At 45.2% G+C, this 24,152-nt stretch overlaps 1 protein-coding gene across 4 annotated transcripts in view; it reads right to left on the bottom strand.

The window, feature by feature from the left end:
* Positions 1 to 2,324: 2,324 nt before the first annotated feature.
* EXPH5 (exophilin 5) overlaps positions 2,325 to 24,152 on the bottom strand; it is a 40,407-nt gene continuing 18,579 nt past the window's right edge. For 2 of the 4 annotated variants that reach the window (XM_077927055.1, XM_077927056.1), the window contains 3 exons: positions 15,259 to 15,316; positions 12,603 to 12,729; positions 2,325 to 8,585 (listed from right to left, as the gene is read on the bottom strand). In XM_077927055.1, coding sequence (XP_077783181.1) covers positions 3,994 to 8,585; positions 12,603 to 12,729; positions 15,259 to 15,316 — 4,777 coding nt within the window. In that variant the 3' untranslated portion in view covers positions 2,325 to 3,993. Of the gene's footprint in view, positions 8,586 to 12,602; positions 12,730 to 15,258; positions 15,317 to 19,332; positions 19,725 to 19,828; positions 20,274 to 24,152 lie in introns of those variants that run through there. The other 2 variants (XM_028726233.2, XM_077927057.1) reach the window with 2 other exon arrangements.

Genomic DNA, 24,152 nt, shown 5'->3' on the forward strand with positions numbered 1-24,152 from the left:
CCACAAGCCAGAAGATCATGTCAGAGAGAGAGAAAGAGTGTGTGTGTGTGTGTGTGTGTGAGAGAGAGAGAGAGAGAGAGAGAGAGAGAGAGAGAGGAGAGAGAGAAGGGTCTGCAGGACTAAATCAGGAGCGGGGAACCTGTGGCCTTCCAGCTGTCGCTGTGACTACAACTCCCATCATCCCAGACCAAATGGCAGCGGTTGTTGGTGCTGATGAGAGTAGGGGCTCAGGCAGCATCTGGAAGCGCCACAGGTTCCCCATCCCTGAATTGATCTAGCTGGGAGCCATTTCTAGATTGTGAGACAGATCCTTGGATTTCCCAACCATCACGGGGCCATTTTGGCAGCTAAAGCGGGCAGCCCGCCTGTCTATCAGGCGAACAGTTTCTCAAACAGGGCTCTTTGGCAGGTGCTGCCAGCCCAGCAGGGCCTGCAAATCCTGCTTTCGGCCGGGAGCTGCACCTTCACCTGCTCCAAGCCTTTAGTCATAATATGACACCAGGTGAAGAGCAGGTGGACATGGCTTGGTTGAAACAGCTTCAGAGGCAAAACAAGGGTGTAATTAAACATGCCAGCTGGAGGTTCCCTACTGCTAGAGTCACACTCCTGTCTGGCTTTTTGGTATTGCACTGCTCCTATGTTTGTATGCCAGAGGCAAAACCACATCAAGGTGCACAGGAATATAAGAGGCATATAATACTCTTCATACTCTGGACTTAACTTCAGGCTGAGCTGCCAAAATGACTGGCCACCACTGAGTTATATTCAAGCAAGATGGGATGTTGGGAGGCCTGAAAACACAAGAAAATAGCCCTCTCTGATAGACGTCATCTATTAAAGGGTTGCAGCTATCTTGTGCTTCAAAACACACATAAAATTTGCGTATACAGTGGTACCTCGGATTACATACGCTTCAGGTTACATACGCTTCAGGTTACATACTCTGCTAACCCAGAAATATTACCGTGGGTTAAGAACTTTGCTTCAGGATGGGAACAGAAATCGTGCAGCGGTGGTGCAGGGGCAGTAGGAGGCCCATTAGCTAAAGTGGTGCTTCAGGTTAAGAACAGTTTCAGGTTAAGAACGGACCCCCGGAACGAATTAAGTTCTTAACCTGAGGTACCACGTAACCAGAGGTACCACTGTATTGTGTGTTGCACTGCTCATTTCAGTGGAGGCAGCAGATGTGAGAGGTCAAGGCAATATACATACAGCCAGGGCTGGCCCAAGATGCTATGGCACCTGAAGCGAGCCACAAAATGGCGCCCCATCCCTTGCTAAGAAGAGAAAAGGGATGATGTACATGAGGGGGGTGGGATAAATATCTACATTGGAAACAAGGGTAGGAGGAGACCACCAGTGTCTCCCACTCACCAAGATGCTGCTGTAGAGGTTGCTGCTACCTCAGCAAGCAGCAGTGGGTGATGCATTTCGTGAAGGCTAGACCTGCTGCCCCTGTGGATGCTGCCACCTGAGGCAGCTGCCTCACCTTGCTTCATGGATGGGCCGGCCCTGGATACAGCGATGACCTACCTTGGTTAAATGAGCAGAGCAAGCCTTGAAGGCATATTCTGTGTGTGCTTTGGAGCTTGAATTACAGAAGCAAATGGATCAAGTCTAGCACTGAGTGTCACCCTTTAACTTTGCTGGCACTCGATAAGTCTGCTTGCATGAGCGACGGAACAGCAGAGCAGGGGGACTCTCAGAATTTGGTAGGTCAGCTTCCATCAGGGATTTCTGAGAAACTGGTCCATTGCCTACCCTGGATGGGGTTGCACTCCTCCTGAAAGAGCAGCTTTGCTTCTGGAGAGCGCACCTGGATACAGCCTTGTCACTGCAGGCCCAAATAACCTTAGTGGCTAGAAGCACCTTTTACCATCTCTGACTGGTACAACAGCTACAACCATCCCTAGACCAAGAAAGCTTGGCCACAGTAGTCCGTGCATTGTTTACTTCTGGACTGGCTTACCGTAATGCGCTCAATGTGGGGCTTGACCCTTGTGCTTGACCCAGAAGCTACTATTAGTGCAGAATACTGCAGCACAACTGCTGACAAGAGAACCTGTCAGCATGTGACATCTCTGCTCAGAGATCCGAACAGTTAGCCTATCCAGACATGCAGAATGTTGACATATATTTAAATCTGGTTCTTAGTTCATGTTAGATTTTAAATACTTTTGGAATGTTTTAAATAGTTGCTTTTAACTGTTTTATGACTGTCAATACCCTCGTTTTATTATTTTTGCAAACCACTTTTGATGTTTTGTTACAATCAAGTGGTATAGAAGAATCTTGCAAAATAAATAAAATCACCACTTTTGGAGTGTTTTCTTATTTTATTATTACTTTTGGAGCTTTTTCTGCTTATATAGAAGCTGGTCCGTGGTGTTTCACACTTCTTCTCTGGTGTTACAATGCTCATGTGAGTAAACCACGGTGTGCAAGAGAACCAGTGAAGTTAGCATATGGACTGACGTTTACGACAGACTTAAGGGTGCAATCCTATAATTTTTCTGGGAATAAGTCCCCTGAACTCAGAGGGCCTTACTCTTAAGTAGACATGCATATAATTGCACTGTATATGAAGATGCATCTGCTTGCATCAGCAACAGTGCAAACCAAAGCCGACATTAAATAAATAAAGAACAAAATTTATCTAAATCAAAGTTATCATTTTCTTTGCATATGTAGCATACTTCAGAAAGAAGAGTGAGAATATTAAAAGGGGTTGGGATTTGCTTCCAAATTAATCTCAAAACATTTACAATACTTACAAATATTGTACAAAGCACAAAAAGGAGCACACACAATTCTAGAACCGCTCAATGTAAACACTTGTGTACCACTTATGATACATGCTGAACTTCTTGTCATTTTAGGGTACAAAATGCTATATACATATTAAATTAAGAGTCACATGCCCAATGCACACAGAATATTTCTTGTCAAAATAATTCATATTTAAACAATACAGATATACATCTTGTACTTTAAAATTCTACCAGAGCAGTGTATAAACCACTGACGATAAATACGTAGTTCATTCGTTATTTCAAGTCTTAATTTCAACAGCAATACCACACGAGAAAATAATATTTTAAAGGCACACACTCAACTTGTCTATATACTTTTTTTAACGAAGTATATTCCGCAATTTAAAAATAACCACCTTGGGCACTGTATCTGAAGTGTTCGTACTTGCTGTTTAAAACAACAGCAGCAGCAGCAACAACAACACGTAAGGCAAAAATCGGCCAAGTGCACTTTTAAGTCACACTTTTTTCCATGGGAGAGTTTTTTGCACCAGGATGAGTGGGATTTGACATTCTTTTAACTTTGGCTGGGTCAATGAGTTCTTGGGTAACAATTCACCAAGCAGTGCTCCAATGTTTAAATATATTAAACATTAATTTGCTCGCACAATCTAAAGAAAATATATTCACATCAGATATTAAATACAGTACACACATATAAGTTACCCAACTCCTTACTGGAGAAAAAGAGGTGGGATGGATGGAGAAGGAAACATGAATGTACATAGGCCACAGAAACTGATACATCCACCCTCTATATTCTGGGTATTTGCTTGCCATTAAATTCAGCATACAAATTTCCCACTGCTGAATCTCCATACCTGGAAAAGTTTCACAACTGCTCCATATGCAATTATTAATGGCACAAAGACCTAATTTGGAACTGGGGAGAGAGAGCTAGTAACCCTATTTGAGACCCTTTAGCAACATTTTCATTACTACTACTACTACTACTTTACACTGTCATGAGGGATTGAAACTTGGGCACTGCAGAAAAAGCTCTGTGATTTGTGAGGTGGTCAAGGTAATGTGTGTATTTAGGTTTGCAGATCAAATCAGCACATCTACAGGATCTGACTCAGGTGTTCACACCCAAATATTTTATAAACTACCCAAGGAACAGACAAGCCAGCCTTTCGGTAAAGTTCCCCCACCCCCCTTCATTGTGCCTCATAGCCCCTCAAAGTTCTGACTCCTTGTCGTTCTCATCCAGGTAGTATTCGTCATCTGTGGTGGTGCTGGAGTCTGAATCTGAATAATCTGTAGGGTCTTCTCCGTGGACATCAACCGGCTCATTTGGGCGTGAGTCTCCCGCTGATGTGTTTTTCTCAACGAAGCCGGAGCTCAGCAGCTGGGATCTGTTCAAGGAACAATCCTCTTCCTTCCTCAGAGAACTAGAGTTCTTCAGAAGACACGGACTCCACAACCGTCCCTCTGTGAGCGACCTCTTTATGTTATCCAAGAAAGCCTGCTGCTGCTCTTTCCCAAAAATGCCAAACTCGATTGATGGGTACAACACACGCCTGGAACCAAAGGTCTTGTAGCTTTCATTGTCTGTCTCCCAGTTCTCATTTTCATCGCAAGACAACAGTTCAGAGTGGGATTTGAACTTCCGATTGTACCGACTGCCGTGGCTTATCAAGCTGCTCCTGGAGGCCAGGCGATCGCAGGGCGCCCGAGTATAGGAACTTTCAGAAAAATGCCGTTCGCGTTGAGCTTTGCTGGGATTTAGGACTGGTTCAATGTAGGGTCGGCTTAGCTTTCTCAACCTGTTTGGCTCTTTGATGTTTGGATGGTGGTCATATTCTGTAGGGGAGGTCATCTTTTGCGGCGGACAGATCTTTGAATAACTTTTGTTAAGAATGTTTGAGGTATTATCAGATGAAAGTGGGGAAAACAAATGCTCGCCAAGATTAACAACATCCTTTTTCATTTGCTTTGAATCTGCAAATATAATTTTGGAGGGGACGGAACAACTAATATTTTCCAGTCCATCATCTGTTTGGGAATTACTACTTGTTGTGGACATACTTCCTTTTGGAAACAAGGCTGTAGAATTCTGCGGGGTCTCAGTTCTGGGGCTCTCTCTTTTTTGGTTGCACAAGTTTGTAAAAGGTCTCCTAACCTCATTGGTAAGCAATGGGGGACCCTCGTTCGTTTGAGGTTTCTTACTGTCGGACTTGTCCAACACCATGTTGTCAAATTCATCAGCTAGAGGGTTCCTATTCTGGTTCTCATTTCCTGCTTGGAGAAGTGGTGGAGGAACATCAGGTGAAATCAACATACTATGAGGGTGGCTGATCTCCAACGGAGCGTTGTTCTGTGAAAAGATGTTACCTATGTGTGGCTTGGGACTTGAGGTTTTCTTGCTGGAAAACTTTCGACTTGTTTTGTACATGGCTGCCAGCTTGTTTTTAATGGAAGGCCTGTTTTTCCTTTTTTCTATGTCACTAGCTTTATCTTTAGTGGAATCCAAGATAAGCTTATTTTCAGTCTCTGAAGAGTCAGGCAGATCTTGTGCAGTACCTGCTGCCTGATCTTTAGAGTTCTCTGCAGAGTTTCTCACCAATCTCTGTGCATTTGTGCAATCTTTGCGTAGCAGAGAATTCCGAAGCATCTCCTTCTGTTTCTTTGCATACTCTAAAGAACTCTGGTTTGGTCGGACGGCTGGATCAACTGTGGAAGTTGCGTCGACTTGTGATGTTTGGTTCTGGAACTTAGAATGCACCTTGGCTTCTGAAATGAATGCTTCATCTGTGCTGCTCCCAATGTTTTCACTTCTAGACTGCAATCCATTGCCCTTTTTGGAAATACTAGGGCCTCTATAACATGCCCTTTCTTTGACCTCTACATCTTGTCCAATGTCTGTGGTATTTGATGAGCTGTGGCTTAACGGCGAGTCAACTTTTGACTCTTCCTGCTGTCGAGAGGGAAACTTAAAAATATGCACCTTGCACTGTCTGCTGGTAGTAGTTGCACTAACAGATTCATTCATGGTGTCACTGGGTTTCGGGTCACCTGAAGGTCCATGTGAGACTACCCTCTTGGAAAATGCAAGGTCTGGCGTTTCTGCTGGAGAGCCTAACACTCCTTCCCTATTATGCAGCATACTGGGAGAAGCACCTGCTCTTTCCGTGACACAGCAATCTTCTTTATTAGCATCATCAGAGGTTTTTGGGTTCTGCGACAAATCAGGTGTGGCAGCCATTTTGACAGGAGATTCTGCTTTTCCTTCTTTTTCTAAGCTGGAAGGAAAAGCCACTCTTCCTAAACCAATGCGGACTTCATATTTCTTCTGCGGAAGCTCAAATTTGCCTTTGGGCAGGGAAGAGTCTGTGCTCTGGTTATCATCTAGAAAGAGGTTGCTCAACGTTCTCGACTGTTTCCGTGGTAAGGTGTAGTAAACCGAAATCAGCTCGTGATATTTTACATTATCTTCCTCAATGCTAACTGTAAGCGTGCTGGTAGTTTTGTACTGCTTTAAGGGATTTCCTGCATCAGTTCCCTCACATTCAGAAAGCACAGAAATTTCGGTTTTGTCTGGACTCTGAATGATGGTGCTTCTCCCCTTGGTGTTATTAGAACCAACGGATTTGCTAGGCTCTTGGGTCATCAGTGAAGGATTGCCTTTAGTTGGTGAAAGATTACAGGAGACATCTTTTGGTGATGGACTTAAGGAAGAATGGGCTGAATTTAGCAAGAAGCTTTTAGCTCTCTGATTTGGAAATTTCCCCCCCATTCTATTCGATGCAATGGTTTCTAAATTATCTCCCACAGCTCTGTTGTTTTTAAATAAGATTTGCCTTGCAGCAGAAGAAATAGGTTTCTCCGATATAAGACTACCATCAATACTGGCAGATTTTCTAGGTAAGGTGCAATAAGTTACAGGAGATTTGGGAGGGCTGTTACTGGGAGAGCCAGTGACGCTATTGCTAGTTGTGTGTTTGACAAACCTATTGCACTTGTTGAAATTTTCAGTGCGAGAATGTGGCAATTCATCGTCGACAAGCATTTTGGGGGCTCTGCTCAAAGCAGACAAACAAATATTCCCAGGCGTTTTGTTGGGTGTGAGAGCTCCCAAGCTTTCCATAGCACGCCCCTCTCGCTCCAAGAGATGAAGAATGGATGTCCTAGGGTTGTTGGCAGTTAACTGAGGGGGAGTCGTTTGATCGAGATCACTATTTATGGCACAATCACCTTCGTTTCTTTGTCCAGCTCTGTTGTGAATGTTTGATAAATAACTGTTTCCGCTATCTGTTATGGAATCTGACTTTGAACACAGTAAGTGAGGTGGTTTAAGAGATGTGCAGCTTTGGGAGTCAACTGCAGAAGAGTTCTTACAAGGAGGCATCAAAGAATCAGTGGGACTGTGTGTGTCCACTGGATCAGAAATTAGTCTTAATGTCGCTTCACTGTCCATTTTGTCCATCCGGTTAGCAGCCCTCTCCTCTTCTGCTTTGAAGTTCCTCTTGGTTTCAAAGTGTTTAGCCAAAGCCTTTGAGGAAGCTTGTCCAGCTCTAACAAAAGGATTTTGTCTTTGCGATGCATATTCCGTTTGGCCATTTCGGACAGATAAATCAAGTGCTGGACAGCTCTGCATGCCCTCTGCATGCTTTGCAAACGGTTTGTTTCGTATACCTTCTGAACGATCCATGTGCCTCCTGATGTAATCCGATACGCGGCTCTGAGCATCCCTCTCACCCATTTTTTTTGCATAGGCACCTTGCCAATTTCTGGGATTCGGCGGAATCCTTTCCACGTCAGCATCAGGGCCGACAAAGACTTCGTCGTTGTAGTAATGGTGGTCAGTGGGCGTAAGAAGCCTCTCCTCTATTCTTCCGGAAGGAAAACTCTTGCGGGGGAGGCTCATCCTGCCATGAAAGGATGGGTATCTAAAGCGGGGCTTTGAAGCGCTCATTCCCAGCTGATGCAACAAAAAATTCTCCCGGTTGTCAAACCCCAGCGGGTCTGTATGTTTCTCCGCAAAAAGGGGATTGCCCATAACCGGCACTGCTCTTCTGTAATTTACTTTTGTTCTGTAAAATTCGTATCTCGTGTCCTTCTGCAGAGAACAAGGGTACGTGTCCTCAAACACTGGGCCAAACTCCATTAATGACTGCGTCCTAAGAAGCCCGTCGGGGTATACCGGATGCTCTGAAGGCGGCGGTGTATTCCATACAATAGATGACAGGGGGGTCCGCCTGGGATGCTGGCGATAGTTCCTTGGTGCGAAGACTCTGTTGCCTTCCAGAGGGTGCTGCGGGCTCGCTGGGGAAACCTGGTCCACAGACGTCAAAGACGGGCGCCTTGCAAGGCAAGACAGGGAGTAACTCCTGCCAACCGAATCCCTGGGCGTGAAGTCCCTGTGTCCGAATCCACTGCTGCGTTGTCCCAGAGGGAGATGCAAGCTGTCTTCTGAGGAATGTCCAAGAGAGCGAGTAGAATTCCCTCTCTTCAAGACAGGGGAGCTTCTGCCATAAACATCCCCGTATATGCCGTCCTTCGCACGCTGCCTTTTTGTATATGTATCGCACGGCACCCTCGGCCTGAATAAAGCTTTGTGGTCATCGGTGGCTCGCAGCGTCCTTGTCCCATCTGACAAAAACATGCTCCGTTCATTTCTCTGCACCCCTCCAAGGAAACCCGGTCGAGTAAGAGTTGAATAGGGATCGATGTCCAGTGCTCTGGAAGCAGAGTCGGCTGGGGTCCTCCTGTTCCCTCCTTCTCCTCGGGATTGTTCCTGCGCCAGCTGGTCATCCAGACTCCCCAGGACTAGAGAGAGAGAGAGAAAGAAGGAAAGAGATTGATTAATATATACGAACAAAGTCAACTCGTTACTTGAACCGTAACATTCTTGTCTAACACATCCCAGATTATCAGATTATTCTAGATATTCGAAGAAAACTGCAGCTGAACAACAGGCAAAGTTAAATCACACTGAACAAGTGTCATTCTGTTGTTTTTTTTAATAAATTTTTTTATTGATTTTCCAACACAAATTAAAAACAAAACAATACACAATACATAGACAAACAAACATATAAACATGTATAATTTCAAAACCTCTTTTTCATAAACCTTACTTCCCAGACTTCCCCATGCCTCCCCTTTTCTGCATCCCTGTTTTAAAATTTCTTCAGCAACCCCTCACTTCAATTAACTAATTACTCATTTTCTTTTTTGCCTTCTTCTCTTACTTAATCAATTACAGCTGTAATTCTATATTTTCCTTTCCCTTGACATTTTAGCACTCATTAATTTTACAACAGTTCTTGAGATATACTTTAAATTTCTTCCAATCTTCTTCCACCGTCTCTTTTCCTTGGTCACGGATTCTGCCAGTCATCTCCGCCAGTCCCATATAGTCAATCACCTTCGTCTGCCATTCTTCCAGCGTGGGTAGTTCTTGTGTCTTCCAATACTTTGCTAAAAGAATCCTTGCTGCTGTGGTAGCATACATAAAAAACGTCCTATCCTTCCTTGACACCAATTGGCTGGCCATGCCCAGGAGAAAAGCCTCTGGTTTCTTATGAAAAGTACATTTAAGGACCTTCTTAATTTCATTATAGATCATTTCCCAGAAGGCCTTAATCCTCGGGCAAGTCCACCAAAGGTGATAGAAGGTACCTTCAGTCTCATTACATTTCCAGCATTTATTATTGGGCAAATGATAAATTTTTGCAAGCTTGACTGGGGTCATGTACCACCTATAAATCATTTTCATAATATTTTCTCTTAAGGCATTACATGCCGTAAACTTTATGCCGGTGGTCCATAACTGTTCCCAGTCAGCAAACATAATGTCATGACCAATGTCTTGTGCCCACTTAATCATAGCTGATTCGACTGTTTCATCTTGTGTATTCCATTTCAACAGCAGGTTATACATTCTTGACAAATTCTTAGTATTGGGTTCTAACAATTCTGTTCCTAATTTTGATCTCTCCATCTGTGAACAAGTGTCATTCTGGACAAATCTGGGAATGTTGGAATTGGGAACATGTCTCTTTTATGAAGGTTTACAGCATATAAAATACATTTAAATCTTTGTTCAAAAATCTACACTCGTTTAAAGTGTGCTTTCAAACTTAATCTTTATCCAGTTACAAGTGTTTTGGGTAAAGCTGACCTCCTTTTACTTTCATGCTCCCTAGAAGAGGAGTGGCCAACTCGAAGGCTGAAACTGGCCCACCAAACCACAGAAAGTGACCCACCAACTTTATCTCCCAATCTGATCCATGTTTCTAGCTATCCCTGCCCAGCACTGGAGTGCAAGAGCTAGAAATGCTCTCTACATGTCTGGATTGCTGCTTGTGTGTTTGTGTGAGGGTGAATGTTTGGGGTGCAGCCCTACCCATCTGTCAAAATTGGCCTGCACAGGGTGGCTGAATCTGGATCCCCAATTCTGGGCTAATGCACTATAGCAACAGTGCTGTAAATCTCTTAAGAACTTGAGAGCTCAGTTGCCCCGTCAACAAGCAGTTGTACATTAGCCTCCTTTAACTGGGGTTAAACATTAAATTTGATTCCAGGTCACCGAGGCATTCTACCTGCCAAGAATGCAGCGAGAGCAATTTACAGAGGATACTTTCACCCTCAGGGATGCCAAGGATAATGAGCTACTTGTACCCACCTGCACAGCCCAAGTCTAGAGAGCAACGCAGGTTTATTTTCCTGCCTTCTTAACAGACATTAAAAGTCTCTGGTTCGGATATAACTCTAGGTTAATACTAGCTAGGATCTTTGCACCAAAGCTGGCATGTGTCAGGGACTGGGCAGAGAAGAAGAGTTTGGATTTGATATCCCGCTTTATCACTACCCGAAGGAGTCTCAAAGCGGCTAACATTCTCCTTTCCCTTCCTCCCCCACAACAAACACTCTGTGAGGTGAGTGGGGCTGAGAGACTTCAGAGAAGTGTGACTAGCCCAAGGTCACCCAGCAGCTGCATGTGGAGGAGTGGGGAAGCGAACCCGGTTCACCAGATTACGAGTCCACCGCTCTTAACCACTACACCACACTGTAGGAGTTGTAGGAGGAGGAGGATTGGTAGAGACCTCCAGCCCAAGAGGCTTCCGGGAAGGAGGAAGATCAACGCAAGTATGAATGCAAGTTGGTGGTGGCGGCGGACAGGACACACACCAGAAGCAGCAGCAAAGAAGCTGGGAAATAATGGAGGATGAGAAACAGGAGCAAGCTAGCAGATGCTCTAGTCCTGGGAACAGAGACAGGACTCAGAAGTGGGAGAAACAGTACAGCAGACAGTGGACACTACGTCACTTCAAAGCCTGATAGAACCTCCTCCTTCTCCAAGGACCAGGCGATCCCTTCACATCTTAGAGCAGAAGACCAAACAGAGACAGGAAGATTCTGTTGCCGGCCACTGTAGGCAGCGAGGAGAGGTTTGGAAGCTAGCAAGTACCGTAAAGGGGGGTGGGGGTGGGGCGGGCACTCTCGAGACTGAGGGGAGCATAATTCATGGTCTCTCTGTGTATTCTGTTGATTTAAATAAAAGAACTGGAAGAAGCTCTCTACATCTCTGATGTCACTAGGCAGCGAGCCTGGCAGTTGTGACAGCATGTGACAGGAGGAGGGGTGGAGGAGGGCTCAGCCTCAATACTCTTTAAACCAGGGGTAGGAACCTTTTGTAACCTGGGGGCTGTGTTCCCTTCCGGACACCTTTTCAGGGGGCACATGGCAGTGGTGGGAGGGGCCAGAGGCAAAAGTGGGCGGAGCAACTGTTAGCATTACTACTGTGTACAAGAGGCTACTTTCCACACACACTTACATGCCCTTCTATATTATTATATTATATTATATTATATTATATTATATTATATTTTCATTAAATTTGTACACTGCCCTTCATCCATAGATAGTTCACAGCATGAAAAGACAAAATGCATATTAAAAATAGGAACAAAAACCAACCAATAATCTTTCCTCCCACAACACATGTAAAAGGGGGTATAGGATGTTACAACAGCCAAAGGCCTGGTTGAAGAGGAATGTTTTGCCTGGCGCCTAAATGTGGATAATGAAGGCACCAGGCAAGCCTTCCTGGGGAGAGCATTCTACAAATGGGGAGCCACTGCAGAAAAGGCCTGTTTTTGTGTTGCCTCTCATGGGAGCAGCACACAAAGAAGGGCCTCAGAGGACGATATCAGGGTCCGGGATGGCTTATATGGAGAAAGTCCTTGAGATACTGAGGTCTTGAGGGGCTTATCTTCTACCCACACAAGCCAGAAGCATCGTCAGAGTTCAAGGGCTCATTCCAGCTGGGCATCATCACTCAAGGAAGGTGCAAAGCAGGGATGGTAAGGGGAGTGGCCTCAAGAGATATCCATGGGCCGATAAGAAAGGCTTGGAGGTTCCCTGTGCCTGCTTTAGAAGATTGTCTGAACCTGAATCAATATATTACGCTCTTATCCAGACAGATGGTGCCAGTGTCTGCAAGAAAACACCATAACCGCTGGCACAATCTACCTGGAGAAAGGGGAAATCAAAGATATTGACCTTCTATGTTTTTAGTTCCTGCCTTATTTTTGCTATTGCTATTTGTTTTAAACTCATTTTCATGTTGTAACTTGCCCTGGAAGCTTAGGGTGAAGGGTGGGTAATTAATAATGATGATAACAATGATAACACAAAGAAAATTCAAATTGTTATTATCAAGCCAGAAGACAAAGGTAGGACACTTCAGTGGACATATTAACCTAGTGCCAGAACTCTCCTTCTAAATTTGTGGACCCCTGATCTCAAGAAAAATGGCAAGGGAAAATATGAGCTTACCTCGTAAGAGCTCATTTTCCAGCTGCTCGTTCCATGTACACGTGCTGTCATCTGTCATCTCGGCTTGGTTTGCATCCAGACCCTTATTTGCCAGTTCAGAGGGCAAAGGGCTGTCGCATGTTTCAATCTGTGGTGGTGAAGACAAAATCAAGGAAATGAATAGTTGTGTTCCCCTCCCTCACCTCTGCGACAGATCAAAGCCAGCTTATTACTGGCCAATTTGAAAAAAGAAAATGAAAAAATGCCTGCTTATTTGAAGGAACCATACTGTACTGATAATTTTAATAGCAGCCTGGATATAAAAGCGACATTGCTTTGTATTCCTTCAAAACCCAACTGTTTGCTTATTTCTCTTTCTTTCTTTCTTTCTTTTTTGGCACCCCTGCTAACCTGGGATTTCCCCCAGCGCCTGCAGTTATCTCCTTTTGGTGCACATAAGGATCCACACTCAGAGGAGGAGTTCGCTATTTGTATATACTATATGCCAGCCAATGTTGCTGGACTACAACTCCCATCATGCCTGACCATTCATCATGCTGGCTGAGGCTGATGGGAATTGGAGTCCAACATCACCTGGTGGTCACTACGTTGGCTACCCTGGCTATATACAAATGGGAACGCCTTGAAGGCTTAATAAGTCACAGAAGCCAAAGGTCATGAGTTCCTCCACTCATTGCTGGATCAAATAAAAGTGTACTAAACTTCTGGTGCCTTGGGAACAGTGTTCCTCTGGATTAAAGTTGGAGGCATACTTCACATGGACACACAAAGAGGATACCCGAAGATACACAAACACACACATCTTGTTGATCTGCTCCCAGCACAATGGGTGGGCATCTTCTTTGCAACCGCAGCACAACCCAGTTCATTATTTTTGCCTTTTGGTGCCCTTCCCTTTCCCCTGTTTAACCAGCCAGAGCTCTGGGAGGACACTATCTTTACTAGGCAATAGCGATGCCTCTCAGACCTGGGCTGCAGCATGAAATGGGAATTCCCAGGGTGTTCTGAAGATGATGTCACCACCCACACACTGGCAGAGACCCTACGCGAAGAGTCATTGCTGACTGGGCAGTTCCTGCTCTAACAGGCACGAAGTGATGAATGCATCTAACACCGCAGCCTAATTTTTCCAAAAACCAAAATCCCAATAGTCCCGTCTCTGGAAGCAATCACTGCGTTAGATTAATGGCAGGACACTGAACCAACTTTGTCGATGATTTCTGCATTTCCCGAGGGGCTGAAGGAGGTCATAACAAGCCGGCATAAAGCAAGGGACAAAATAGTTGGCTGAGCAGCCCAAGTCAAAAGAATTAATAATAAAAACCATGGCCACCGGGCTTGCATGCCTTCCACTTGTGACATAGGCAATGTAGTCAAGGACAGAACTGGCAACTATTATGACTCTGTTATGACCCATATCTACTCAGGCAACAAACCCTAATGAAGTCAGCCACAACATCTAGGGTTCATTCATCTGCCCATATTCCACTAATGTATAATATAATAATAATAAAAATTTATTATTTATACCCCACCTATCTGGCCGGGTTTCCCCAGCTACTCTGGGCGGCTTCCAACCTAATATTAAAAACAATACAGCGTCAGACTTTAAAAACTTCCCTAAACAGGGCCGCCTTCAGTTGTCTTTTAAAAGTAAAATAGTTGTTTATTGCCTTGACATCTGCTGGGAGGGCGTTCCACAGGGCAGGCGCCACTACCAAGATATGCTATATCACCTGCCAATAGCTGCCCTTCTGTAGCAGAGAGACAGACAGACAGACAGACAGACAGACAGACAGACAGACAGACAGACAGACAGACAGACAAGATACACAGGGCAGTCTCTAAGCAAATGAACAAGCAGCCACAAATCTGACATTTGAAATGGCGACATTAAAAAACTAGTGTGGGAACATTTCAGCCTCTCTGTGGCTGACTTTTACGGTGGATGTTCTCAAACAGAGGAACTTCAAAAAGGCAGGATGCAATGGGAATCTGATGATTTATCAGGAGGTTCCAGTCTATCAACTGTGGCTTTAATTGACAGCGGGTTTTTATTACACTAGGTGTGTTAATTAGCTTACCGATGCCAGGATGTTTGCGTTATCACCTGCACGGTCATCGTGAACGGTCGTTATTGGCAACATGATTGCCCCTATCTGCTCTTTCTGCATTTCACTTCCCACTGATATCACCTTGTGTGTATTTACACCTGCATTTGTTCACCTTTAAATGCGCCTAAAAAAAGATTTTTGCTCTGTTTTGCTGCAGCGGACTAACATGGCTACCTTTGTGAAAATAATTATTATTTTGGCAAAGTGGCAACAGCCAATAATGACAGAATCACACACAGTGATGTGTGATGCAATGGCAACAGTCACTGGCAGAGTCACACCTGTGGCATAATCACTAGACAAAATCACTAGGCATAATCACTGGACAAAAATAAACACAGAGCCATGAGTACAAGGAGGAGCCCAGGACATCATCTCCAAAGCCCAAGTCAAAGTAGAATATTCCCCCAGTGCCATTAAAATGCGCAGCTCCCCACCAGTGGCAGCTAGGAAGGTGGCGTGGAGACCAAGAAAACTCACAGCACAAGCAAATGTTAGTTTAATGGACATTTATAGGTTAATAAAATAGTTAAGTGACTCACCGTTGCCATTTCCTCCACCTTGGAAGACATGTGGGAGCCCGCAGCAAAGGGGTCATATCTGCAAGAAAGAATTTAAATGGTTGCTCTGAAGATAAACCGGGGGGGGGGGATTACAAGGAATCAGCACTTGATTATTTTGCCTTAATATCATGTGAAAAGCTTCCTAAGAAGGTACAATTGATGGGGAAGAAGGAAGAATTCAGCTGCAATCCTGGGCACATTTCTCCGGCGTCAGACCGACCACACATAGTGGAATTTACTTTGGAGTAAGCATGCACAGGCTGCTTTTGTTTTAAAAGCTTCCTCCTCCTATTTCTTCTTATAAATCTTGGGCTGTGATTACTAAGTACCCTACACCAATGCTCTGCTCAGAATTTGGTATTTCTGGGGAAGACAGCACCATTAAAACATGTAGGCTGCGCTTGCTGGATAGCTCAGACGGTAGAGCATGAGATTCTTAATCTCAGGGTGATGGGTTTGAGCTCCATGTTGGGGGGGAAAGATTCCTGCATTGCAAAGGGTTAGACTAGATGATCCTTGTGGTCCCTTCCATATCTCAGTCCAGCTCCCTGGTTCTGCACACTGACTACCCTTAGCATAAAAGATTAAAATGAATCTATGCACAACACATGCATGTTTTTAAGGTTAAATGGCTTTGAGAGGTTTCCTAGGAAGCAGTTCACGAATGGAATGACAATAATAATAACAATAATAACAATAATAACAAAAATGCAGTAAGTCAGCCCTGCTGGGTTGGGTGGTGGTGGTCTCCTGCTCATTCTGCAGAATGAGGCCCCTGACTTCTGCCCCCAATGTCCTGCCCCAAGCACATCACTGCTTGATCCAGGGTGGTGTCAGGAGCTGGAAACAGGTGAAGGTCAGTGATATAAAAACACCGATATCTATGAAGTTAACCCTTTATTCAAAGAAACCAAAACAGTCACTACTGATCCCAGCAACTCTTCCCAGTAGCTCTTGCCCCAATGAGGCTGTTGTGAGGAACGAAGGTCCTCACCTTTCCACAGTTGCCCAAGTTCCCTTCTCTTCAGGGTTCCCCCCCCCCAAGCAATCATAGATTGTGTCTGCGTGCAACCAATCTCTGCTCTGCTCTTGTCATTTCTCTGCATGTTCTGGGAGACCAATGGGGAGGGGAGCTGGTCCGCCTCCTCTCCAGCCTCTGAATGAGGACTGCTCTCTGCCTCAGCTTCTTCCTGCTCACTAAACCCTGTTGCCTCTTCAGCTTCTGGAACCGCCTCCTCCCAGTCTGCTCCCTCTTCTCCCTTCGACCACTCATTGTCGTCCCACCACCAACACCCTAGCTCTAAGCCTCCTTCCCCTGGGGGTTCCCTTGGGGGCTCCTCGGCTGGTACCTCCTCTGCACCCAGCCAGTCCATGACAGGTGGGTATGCAACACTGAGCAGTTCCATACTACGTATAATGCCACGGGATACCCCACAGGGATCTGCAAGTGTCACTGTTTTCCCGCAGACAGGCGTGCACACTCTTCTTCAGCTCCCATAGCTCTGTGGATCAGGCCAAATGCGTAAGATTTCCCCTCCCTCAGACAATACAAAATTATATTAATTGCGCAATGAGAAACCAGTTACCTTTCCTCAAGAGTCTCACGACATCACGCCCACTGTGCTATCAATTCTAATTGCTTGCTTTGTGAACGGGCAGATTAACGGATCAATTAACTAGCTTAGAGGAGGAATCTTGAATTAGGACAGGCCTACACAGCACGTAACTGAATCTCAGCCCATCATGTATGGTAAGTCAGCTGCTTCTATTCAGTAAACCTCCTGCTGCTTCTACCTTGAGCGAACCTACAAAACACACACAGACATACGGGTGGCGAGTGTCAAGCACAGTATACCACAGTATACAGGGGTACCTCGGGTTACAGACGGTTCAGGCTACAGACGGTTCAGGTTACAGAGGCTTCAGGTTACAGACTCCGCTAACCCGGAAGTAGTACCTCGGGTTAAGAACTTTGCTTCAGGATGAGAACAGAAACTCTGCTACGGCGGTAGCGGGAGGCCCCATTAGCTAAAGTGGTACCTCAGGTTAAGAACAGTTTCAGGTTCAGAACGGACCTCCAGAACGAATTAAGTTTGTAACCCGAGGTACCACTGTACAGCCTTCACAAAAGAAACTCCCAAAACGGGTGCCACACGAAACAATTAGTAGCGTAGATTTACACTGCCTGTGCTCATTAGAGCCTTTTACATTCAGCACAGAAAGCAAAACAATAATTTTTAAAAAAATCCTTCTGCTTCTTTAACACTGTAGTTCTAAGCATGTTTACTCAGAGAAGTAAGTCTCAATAGGCGTTACTCCCTAGTAAGGCTTAGAGCTTAGAGCTGATGCTTGAACCTTACACTTTTGGAAAGCGTTCCCAGTTAAGTATTCCTCCTTGCATCTTTCATTTCTCTAGCTGGTTTTCTAATGCTTTTCCAGGTGCACTCAGCTTTGACGGCACAAGCCTCTGCATGTCACCTTGAAAGCCAGTCCTGCTGCATCCAGTGGCACTTACTTCTGCGTAGGCATGCATCAGATTGCACTGCCTAGGTCAGAATAGGCAGGCAGCAGGGAGGAGGAGGAGGAATAAAATATTACATTTATATGCCTATACACAACACTTACCATACGAATGGTATACCATATAATCAGTACAAGTGGGACCTGCCATTGCAGTGTTCAGGACGACAGACACTCTAGTCCTTTCCTCATCCACCCCTGGTTTTCCCCCTCCAAAAAAGGTAACATTTGGATCTGAGTTTTTCCTCTAAATATCTTTTACACTTTTGTACATTTGGGTTCCTTGCGCATGGATAGTGCTATTTTGGTTACAAAGGAAAGGTGCACGCAACGTGATCGTCAGAAGTAAAAGGAATAATACAAGCCCCTTCAAGGCTCGCCTTATGCCAGAGAACTCCCTTCTTTGCCTCTGTTTCCCCTTCTTTCAAAAGGGGAAATTATAAATAGATAGCTAGGATACAAACTTGAGTATGGTGACTCTCCTGCCCACCACAAGAAGGAAGTATGATACCTGGTGCTTCTTTGCTCGACAGACTTGCTAATTCTTGATTATTATTTTTTCTATGTTTTTATTTTCTTTTTCTTTTAACAAAAAGTGTATCCATATAACCCTCAGAGTTCCTTCCAACTCTGCAATTCTTTGATTCTATGATTTAGATTCCCCTAATATAGGGGTGCCATGGAGGCTCTCGTCGAATGGCCTAATTCTGAACTGCAGATAAATCCTGCCCCCGCAGCCTCTTAAACTACAGATTTTAAACCAAAAAGCTTACTAGGTAGCCTGGGCCTAACCAATCATGGCAAAGCGCATGAGCTGAAAACATTTCCATCCCCAACGGGATTAAATCAGTTCAAATTTAAGTATAGCGTATTAACTGACCTAAGTGTCAGGCTATTGAAGTCCAAAATATCGAGGCAAATCGGTTTGCCTCAAATTTTGCTTCAGGTTAGAGTTACCCATCTACTTAAAGAAGTGTGAAATGAAAGCAATGCACCAACAGGGTCAGCAGATCACTCCCGGCTTTAAAATATCATTCCTTACAATCCGCAAGTTTTCACCTGTCACATTTTTCAGAGCAACAACCTGTCATTTGTTAAAGGGGAGGAGCAGGAGAGAGAGGGAGAGGCTGCACCGACAAGCATCTTTATAGACATTACTGTATTAGTCTGAATTTACTCTGCCGAGTTACCGACATGCATTAAGCGCCAATCAAAAAACACCCACGATGTTGCTGTGGTAAATCTAACACTTCCCTTAACTACAGTGGTACCTCGGGTTACAGACGCTTCAGGTTACAGACTCCGCTAACCCAGAAATAGTGCTTCAGGTTAAGAACTTTGCTTCAGGATGAGAACAGAAATCGTGCACCAGTGGTGCGGCAGCAGTAGGAGGCCCCATTAGCTAAAGTGGTGCTTCAGGTTAAGAACAGTTTCAGGTTAAGTACGGACCTCTGGAACGAATTAAGTACTTAACCCGAGGTACCACTGTACTGTACTGTTTTATTTAAAAAACCACCATGCAACATGACTTACTAGGGTTGCCATCTCTTCCCCTGGCAGAGATCCTGGGGTTTTATCACCCTAAGCAGAAAAGAAACAAACCAATACCGGACCTGCACAACATTCCAGTTTCAAACCTGGGCATCTCCAGGGAGGACAGGCAGAGAAAACTGTAGACCCTAATGAGCTAGGGAGTCAGACCCACTATAAGGAAGCTTCCTATGTTCCTATGAGGTGAAAAACCACCTGCTCAACTTCTGCCTGAAATATAACCTGTTAGAGAGGCACAGGAGCTATTCCAAGGAACTGGAGGTGGGCAGAGTTAGCCACCCTTCAGCATTCCAGAGCATAGGGTAGGCCTTCTCTTTCCATAAAACTGTTTGATGATTAATCCAACTTTCTGCATCAAACAAACAACAGCAGTGGAACTCGGCTGAGCACGTAAGCGAGTGCTAAGCCACTTAGGGCAGTTCCGCACGGTCTTTCCGAAGGCTCCCTCTCTCTCGAGGCTGGAAGGAGTTTTGCTTACCACACTGCCTCACTCTCCTCGCCAGGGCCGGCTGGGTTTGCCTGTGGCCGCGCCAGGCAGTTCCGTTCCCCTTTCAGCTTGCCGTCTCTTCGCTTGTCATCGGAAGCCACCATACTGGAGCATTCTCCGACACGCCCCCCTTCCTTGCTGCCTTCCCACACCGTCCTTTGGTCCTCAGGAGCTGCTTGTGCATTCAAGCAAGCTGACTTTATTACACTCCGGCAGCAAGTATAAACTGGCTCGCTGGCATGCTCCGGGTGCCTGCATGTGAGCCTTCCCTCCCCAAACGCTTTGTCATTTATTTGTAATGCGCCTTGCAGGCAGGGAAGAACAAGTTGAAAGGTATAAAGTGCTTGCGCTTTTATTTTTTTATTTTTGCAACCGACAGGCGGTTGGAGAGATCCAGGCAGGATCTATTTTCTTGCTCTACAGCTTTGCGGGGTTGGGGGGTGTGCCTGTCTGCCTCCTTTTGCGCTTAACAGCTGACACTTCTATTCCTGTGTTTTTCAGGGCTGTTGACAGGCAGAAGAATCAACAGGTGAAGTTTCTCATCTTCACCACACCCCCTCCCATGGCGGGAAAGGATGTGCCTGTTGACTTTATGCCTGCCACCTCATAGGTCATAGGTCAAGAAGGTTTAGAGGGGAAATATGTTGATGCTCTGACTTGGATATTCCAGGCCCAGAAACTGGCCCACAGAGTCTCATGCAAGCAGCTGAAGCCCTTTTACTGAATAGCATTTCCTTGTTGAAATATAAGCCCTGATGTCCAGTGAATGACTATTTCCTAGATGCAATGCACATTCTTGAAAAATAGTATTGTTAAGGCTAATTCAAGTGCCTCAGACTCCAGGTGAACATTTTCAGAATTTGCACATTGTGTTTAAAGAACACTGAAAATGTTATATCATTTTACTGCTGTTAGCCACTCTGAGCCCGACTTCGGCTGGGGAGGGCGGGATATAAATAAAATTTTATTATTATTATTATTTTTAAAAAATGTGGTTATGGGGAGAGGACACATTTCAGGCTCAATCCCTAGTATCCCCAGTAAAAAGCGTTCCAGATGGCAGGCAAAAAAACCCCAGAACTACTGCCAATCAAAATAAAAGAAACTAGGCTAGCTGGATGAAATAGGAAGTTACCATACCAGGTCAGAATGAGGCTGCATGTTGACATCAGAAGCCTGTAACACAGAAAGGTCAGGGCTAAGTTACCTTTGGCCCTCTAAATGTTGTTCAGCTCCTGTTCCCATCAGCCCTAGCCAGCAGGGCCAATGGTTAGGGAAGATGGGAGGTGTCATCTAGCAATACCTGAAGGACCACAGGTTCCTTAGGCCTGGTGTAGGTGGCCAGATGCAAATGAGACCCAGGCTCCTGTACCCTTTTAACACCCTAAATCTTGAGCGATGGGAATATTCAAGGAATGGGTAACAGTTTCCTGAGTTTCTATGACTTCTAGCCAAAAAGCAGAAACTGGAGTTACTTCCAGGAGCTGATAGGTGACCAAGCAAGTCAAGCAACTCTCGGGCTGCAGCCCCATGCCACCCATCACCAGTAGAAATGGAGCCCAAATGGGACCACTGAGAGAGAAGAGGTAGGTCTGATGATGCTTGGTAGAATTCAGAGTTGCAGAAGTACAAGAAGTCTTTTTTGGGGGGGGAGGAGGAGGCGCTTAAGTGAGCACATGAAACTCCAAAACAAACCTAGCCCAATGAAGACTGATCATCTTCAGTAGTCATGGAACCTTGAAGTGGGGCACTCCTATGGGGAGAGAGGTTATACCGCAACGGTTTGTTACGGGTCCTGCTTCTCTCTATCTCAGGTTCTGGAGCTCCCCCACCCTGCAACTCTTAAATCTGAAAACCGCAACGTAATGAATTGTCTTGGAATCGCTTGCCTCCTGTAACCTCCTGGGCACATCCTTCCCACATCTCAAGCACCTCGTTCTGCATACGCTGTTTCAGCCTCTCAAGTCCTGGACCTCTGTTTTATTAACTTTGCCTTTTCCCCTCCCTTACACTTTGCCCTTTAAATAAACGCTCAAGGCAGTTTCCAAATTATTTAAAACAATAGCGTCTACGTTGCAACAAACAATAAAAACACAGATTAATTAAAAGACAGGCTCACGGCAGATCATCTGTGGGGCTTGGCAGGATGTGGAAAGCTACCCGGTGCAAAAGCCATCAGCCACAATAAAATGACAAATGAGGTTCCAAATAATTATGGCACAAGCTTTCATAGCCTATGTTCCTGGTGAAGTCAGTCCACCAAGGCTAAGGTGCCCTTCTGCTTTTGTGCATGAACATTACCCATAAAATACTTGCTTTTGAGCAGAAGGTAACATACAAAGTCAGGTTGCCCCAATAAAACGACTGCTGTAAATCAAATTACATCATTGACACTTCTCACATGCCAGAAGTAAGCAAGGCATATTATGACATAAGGGTCTGAAACTAGGCAGAACAGCCTCAGTAGATCTTGCAGTATGAAAGGCTTTTTACTTTTCGAATTTCTGCCTCATACAGGCTCTGAAAATCAAATGACAACAGCTCAAACCTGGGCATGTTTACTCAAAAGTAAGTTTCACTCCACTCAGTTTGCTTACTCTCAGGTAAGTGTGTACAGAATTACAACCCAGGTTAGCAAAACTGGCTTCTTAGGTTTACTTTGAACAGTGAAAGGATTTGACTCTGGGGCAGGCAGGCAATTTTAACCACACTGTATATAATTTTTTTAAATTCTATTTTTGAACTTGCCTTCAGGATTTCTTTTTCATCTCTTCCAAATTCTGACTTCCCCGTACCACAGGATTGCTTTCTTACATGTTTCTCTTTCAAGAGAGATTGGACACCTTTCTAAAAGGTTTCCTCCTAATTACACTAGAATGATCCCCTCCCCTCCTTTATTAGAGATTTTCAAAGAATAAACAGACCCACCTTAGCTGCTTCGGCCAATTATGAGGCAGAAGAGTAAAAGGATCCTGCAGATGTTAATTGCTCCTGTCAGCATTTTGAAATTAAAGGCCTGTTTACCAATGCCCACATGTTTAATTACCATGGAGCTCAGGAATATCCCAGCTGCCATTCCACATCAGGGCATCAGAGGCCAGTTTCCAGTGAGTCCGTCTCCCTCGCTTCATGAAGTTTGGTAGCTGGATTAATAAGCTAGACAGGGCTGCTACCCGGCCAGAAAGAAAAGGGAAGGGGAAAAAACCAGCCCAGCCTGTTTTTGTCCTTTAACAGAGGTTTGATAATATGCAGGAGTTGGCAAGCGAAACTTTTTCCTTGGCAAGGAGCTCACTTGCTAACTGCAGCAAGTCAAGCTGCTATTTTCAAGCGAAAGAACCCAGGGCCGGCTTTAAAGAACTGGCAACCCCCCCCCCAAAGCTACAAAATGCAGAGCAAGAATTATATCTAATAAAAAGGTAAAGGGACCCCTGACCATTAGGTCCAGGCGTGACCAACTCTGGGGTTGCGGCGCTCATCTCACTTTATTGGCCAAGGGAGCCGGCGTACAGCTTCCGGGTCATGTGGCCAGCATGACTAAGCCGCTTCTGGCGAACCAGAACAGCACACAGAAACGCCGTTTACCTTCCCGCCGGAGCGGCACCTATTTATCTACTTGCACTTTGATGTGCTTTCGAACTGCTAGGTTGGCAGGAGCAGAGACCAAGCAACGGGAGCTCACCCCGTCACAGGGATTCAAACTGCCGACCTTCTGATCGGCAAATCCTAGGCTCAGTGGTTTAACCCACAGCGCCACCCGCGTAAGGATGTATTAATGAACGCACAGGGTAAAAACATTGCCTGAGATTGATGGGTTTGTTCAAACACTTCCTTCCTAGCAATTACCCTTTACCAAAGAGGACAAGTTGCAGGAGGATTAATGGTCCAGATTTCCTGCATTTAAATATACGGATTCAACAGCAGCAGGGTCACCCATTGTGAACCAAACCTCCTCACGCCCATTAGCTGAGCACAGCTTGCTCCAGCGAGGAAAGAAAGAAAGAACTGGGAGCCTACTTTAAGCTCCCAGTTGATCCTCTGAAGCCCTGCCCTTACCCAACCCAGAGGTGGTATCATGTGTATGGCAGGTGGGTGTGCCTTCCCTTAAACTGCCTGCCAGGCCAAATGGGGAGGCCTGGTGGCCAAATTTGGGCCACAAGGCAGAGGTTCCTCACCCAGGAACTAGGGCAGCACAGCTCTTTGATTAACTGTAATTGTGCCACCCCAAATTTGCCAGTCTGTGCTCGAACGCCTCTTGCAAAAATCTGGCAGTCTGGAGGCAGCCTCTCACACATTCTCAATTCTTGCGTTGACAGTT

The sequence above is a fragment of the Podarcis muralis genome, chromosome 4, assembly GCF_964188315.1.
Source record: "Podarcis muralis chromosome 4, rPodMur119.hap1.1, whole genome shotgun sequence".
In the NCBI taxonomy this organism is placed as follows: Eukaryota; Metazoa; Chordata; class Lepidosauria; order Squamata; family Lacertidae; genus Podarcis; species Podarcis muralis.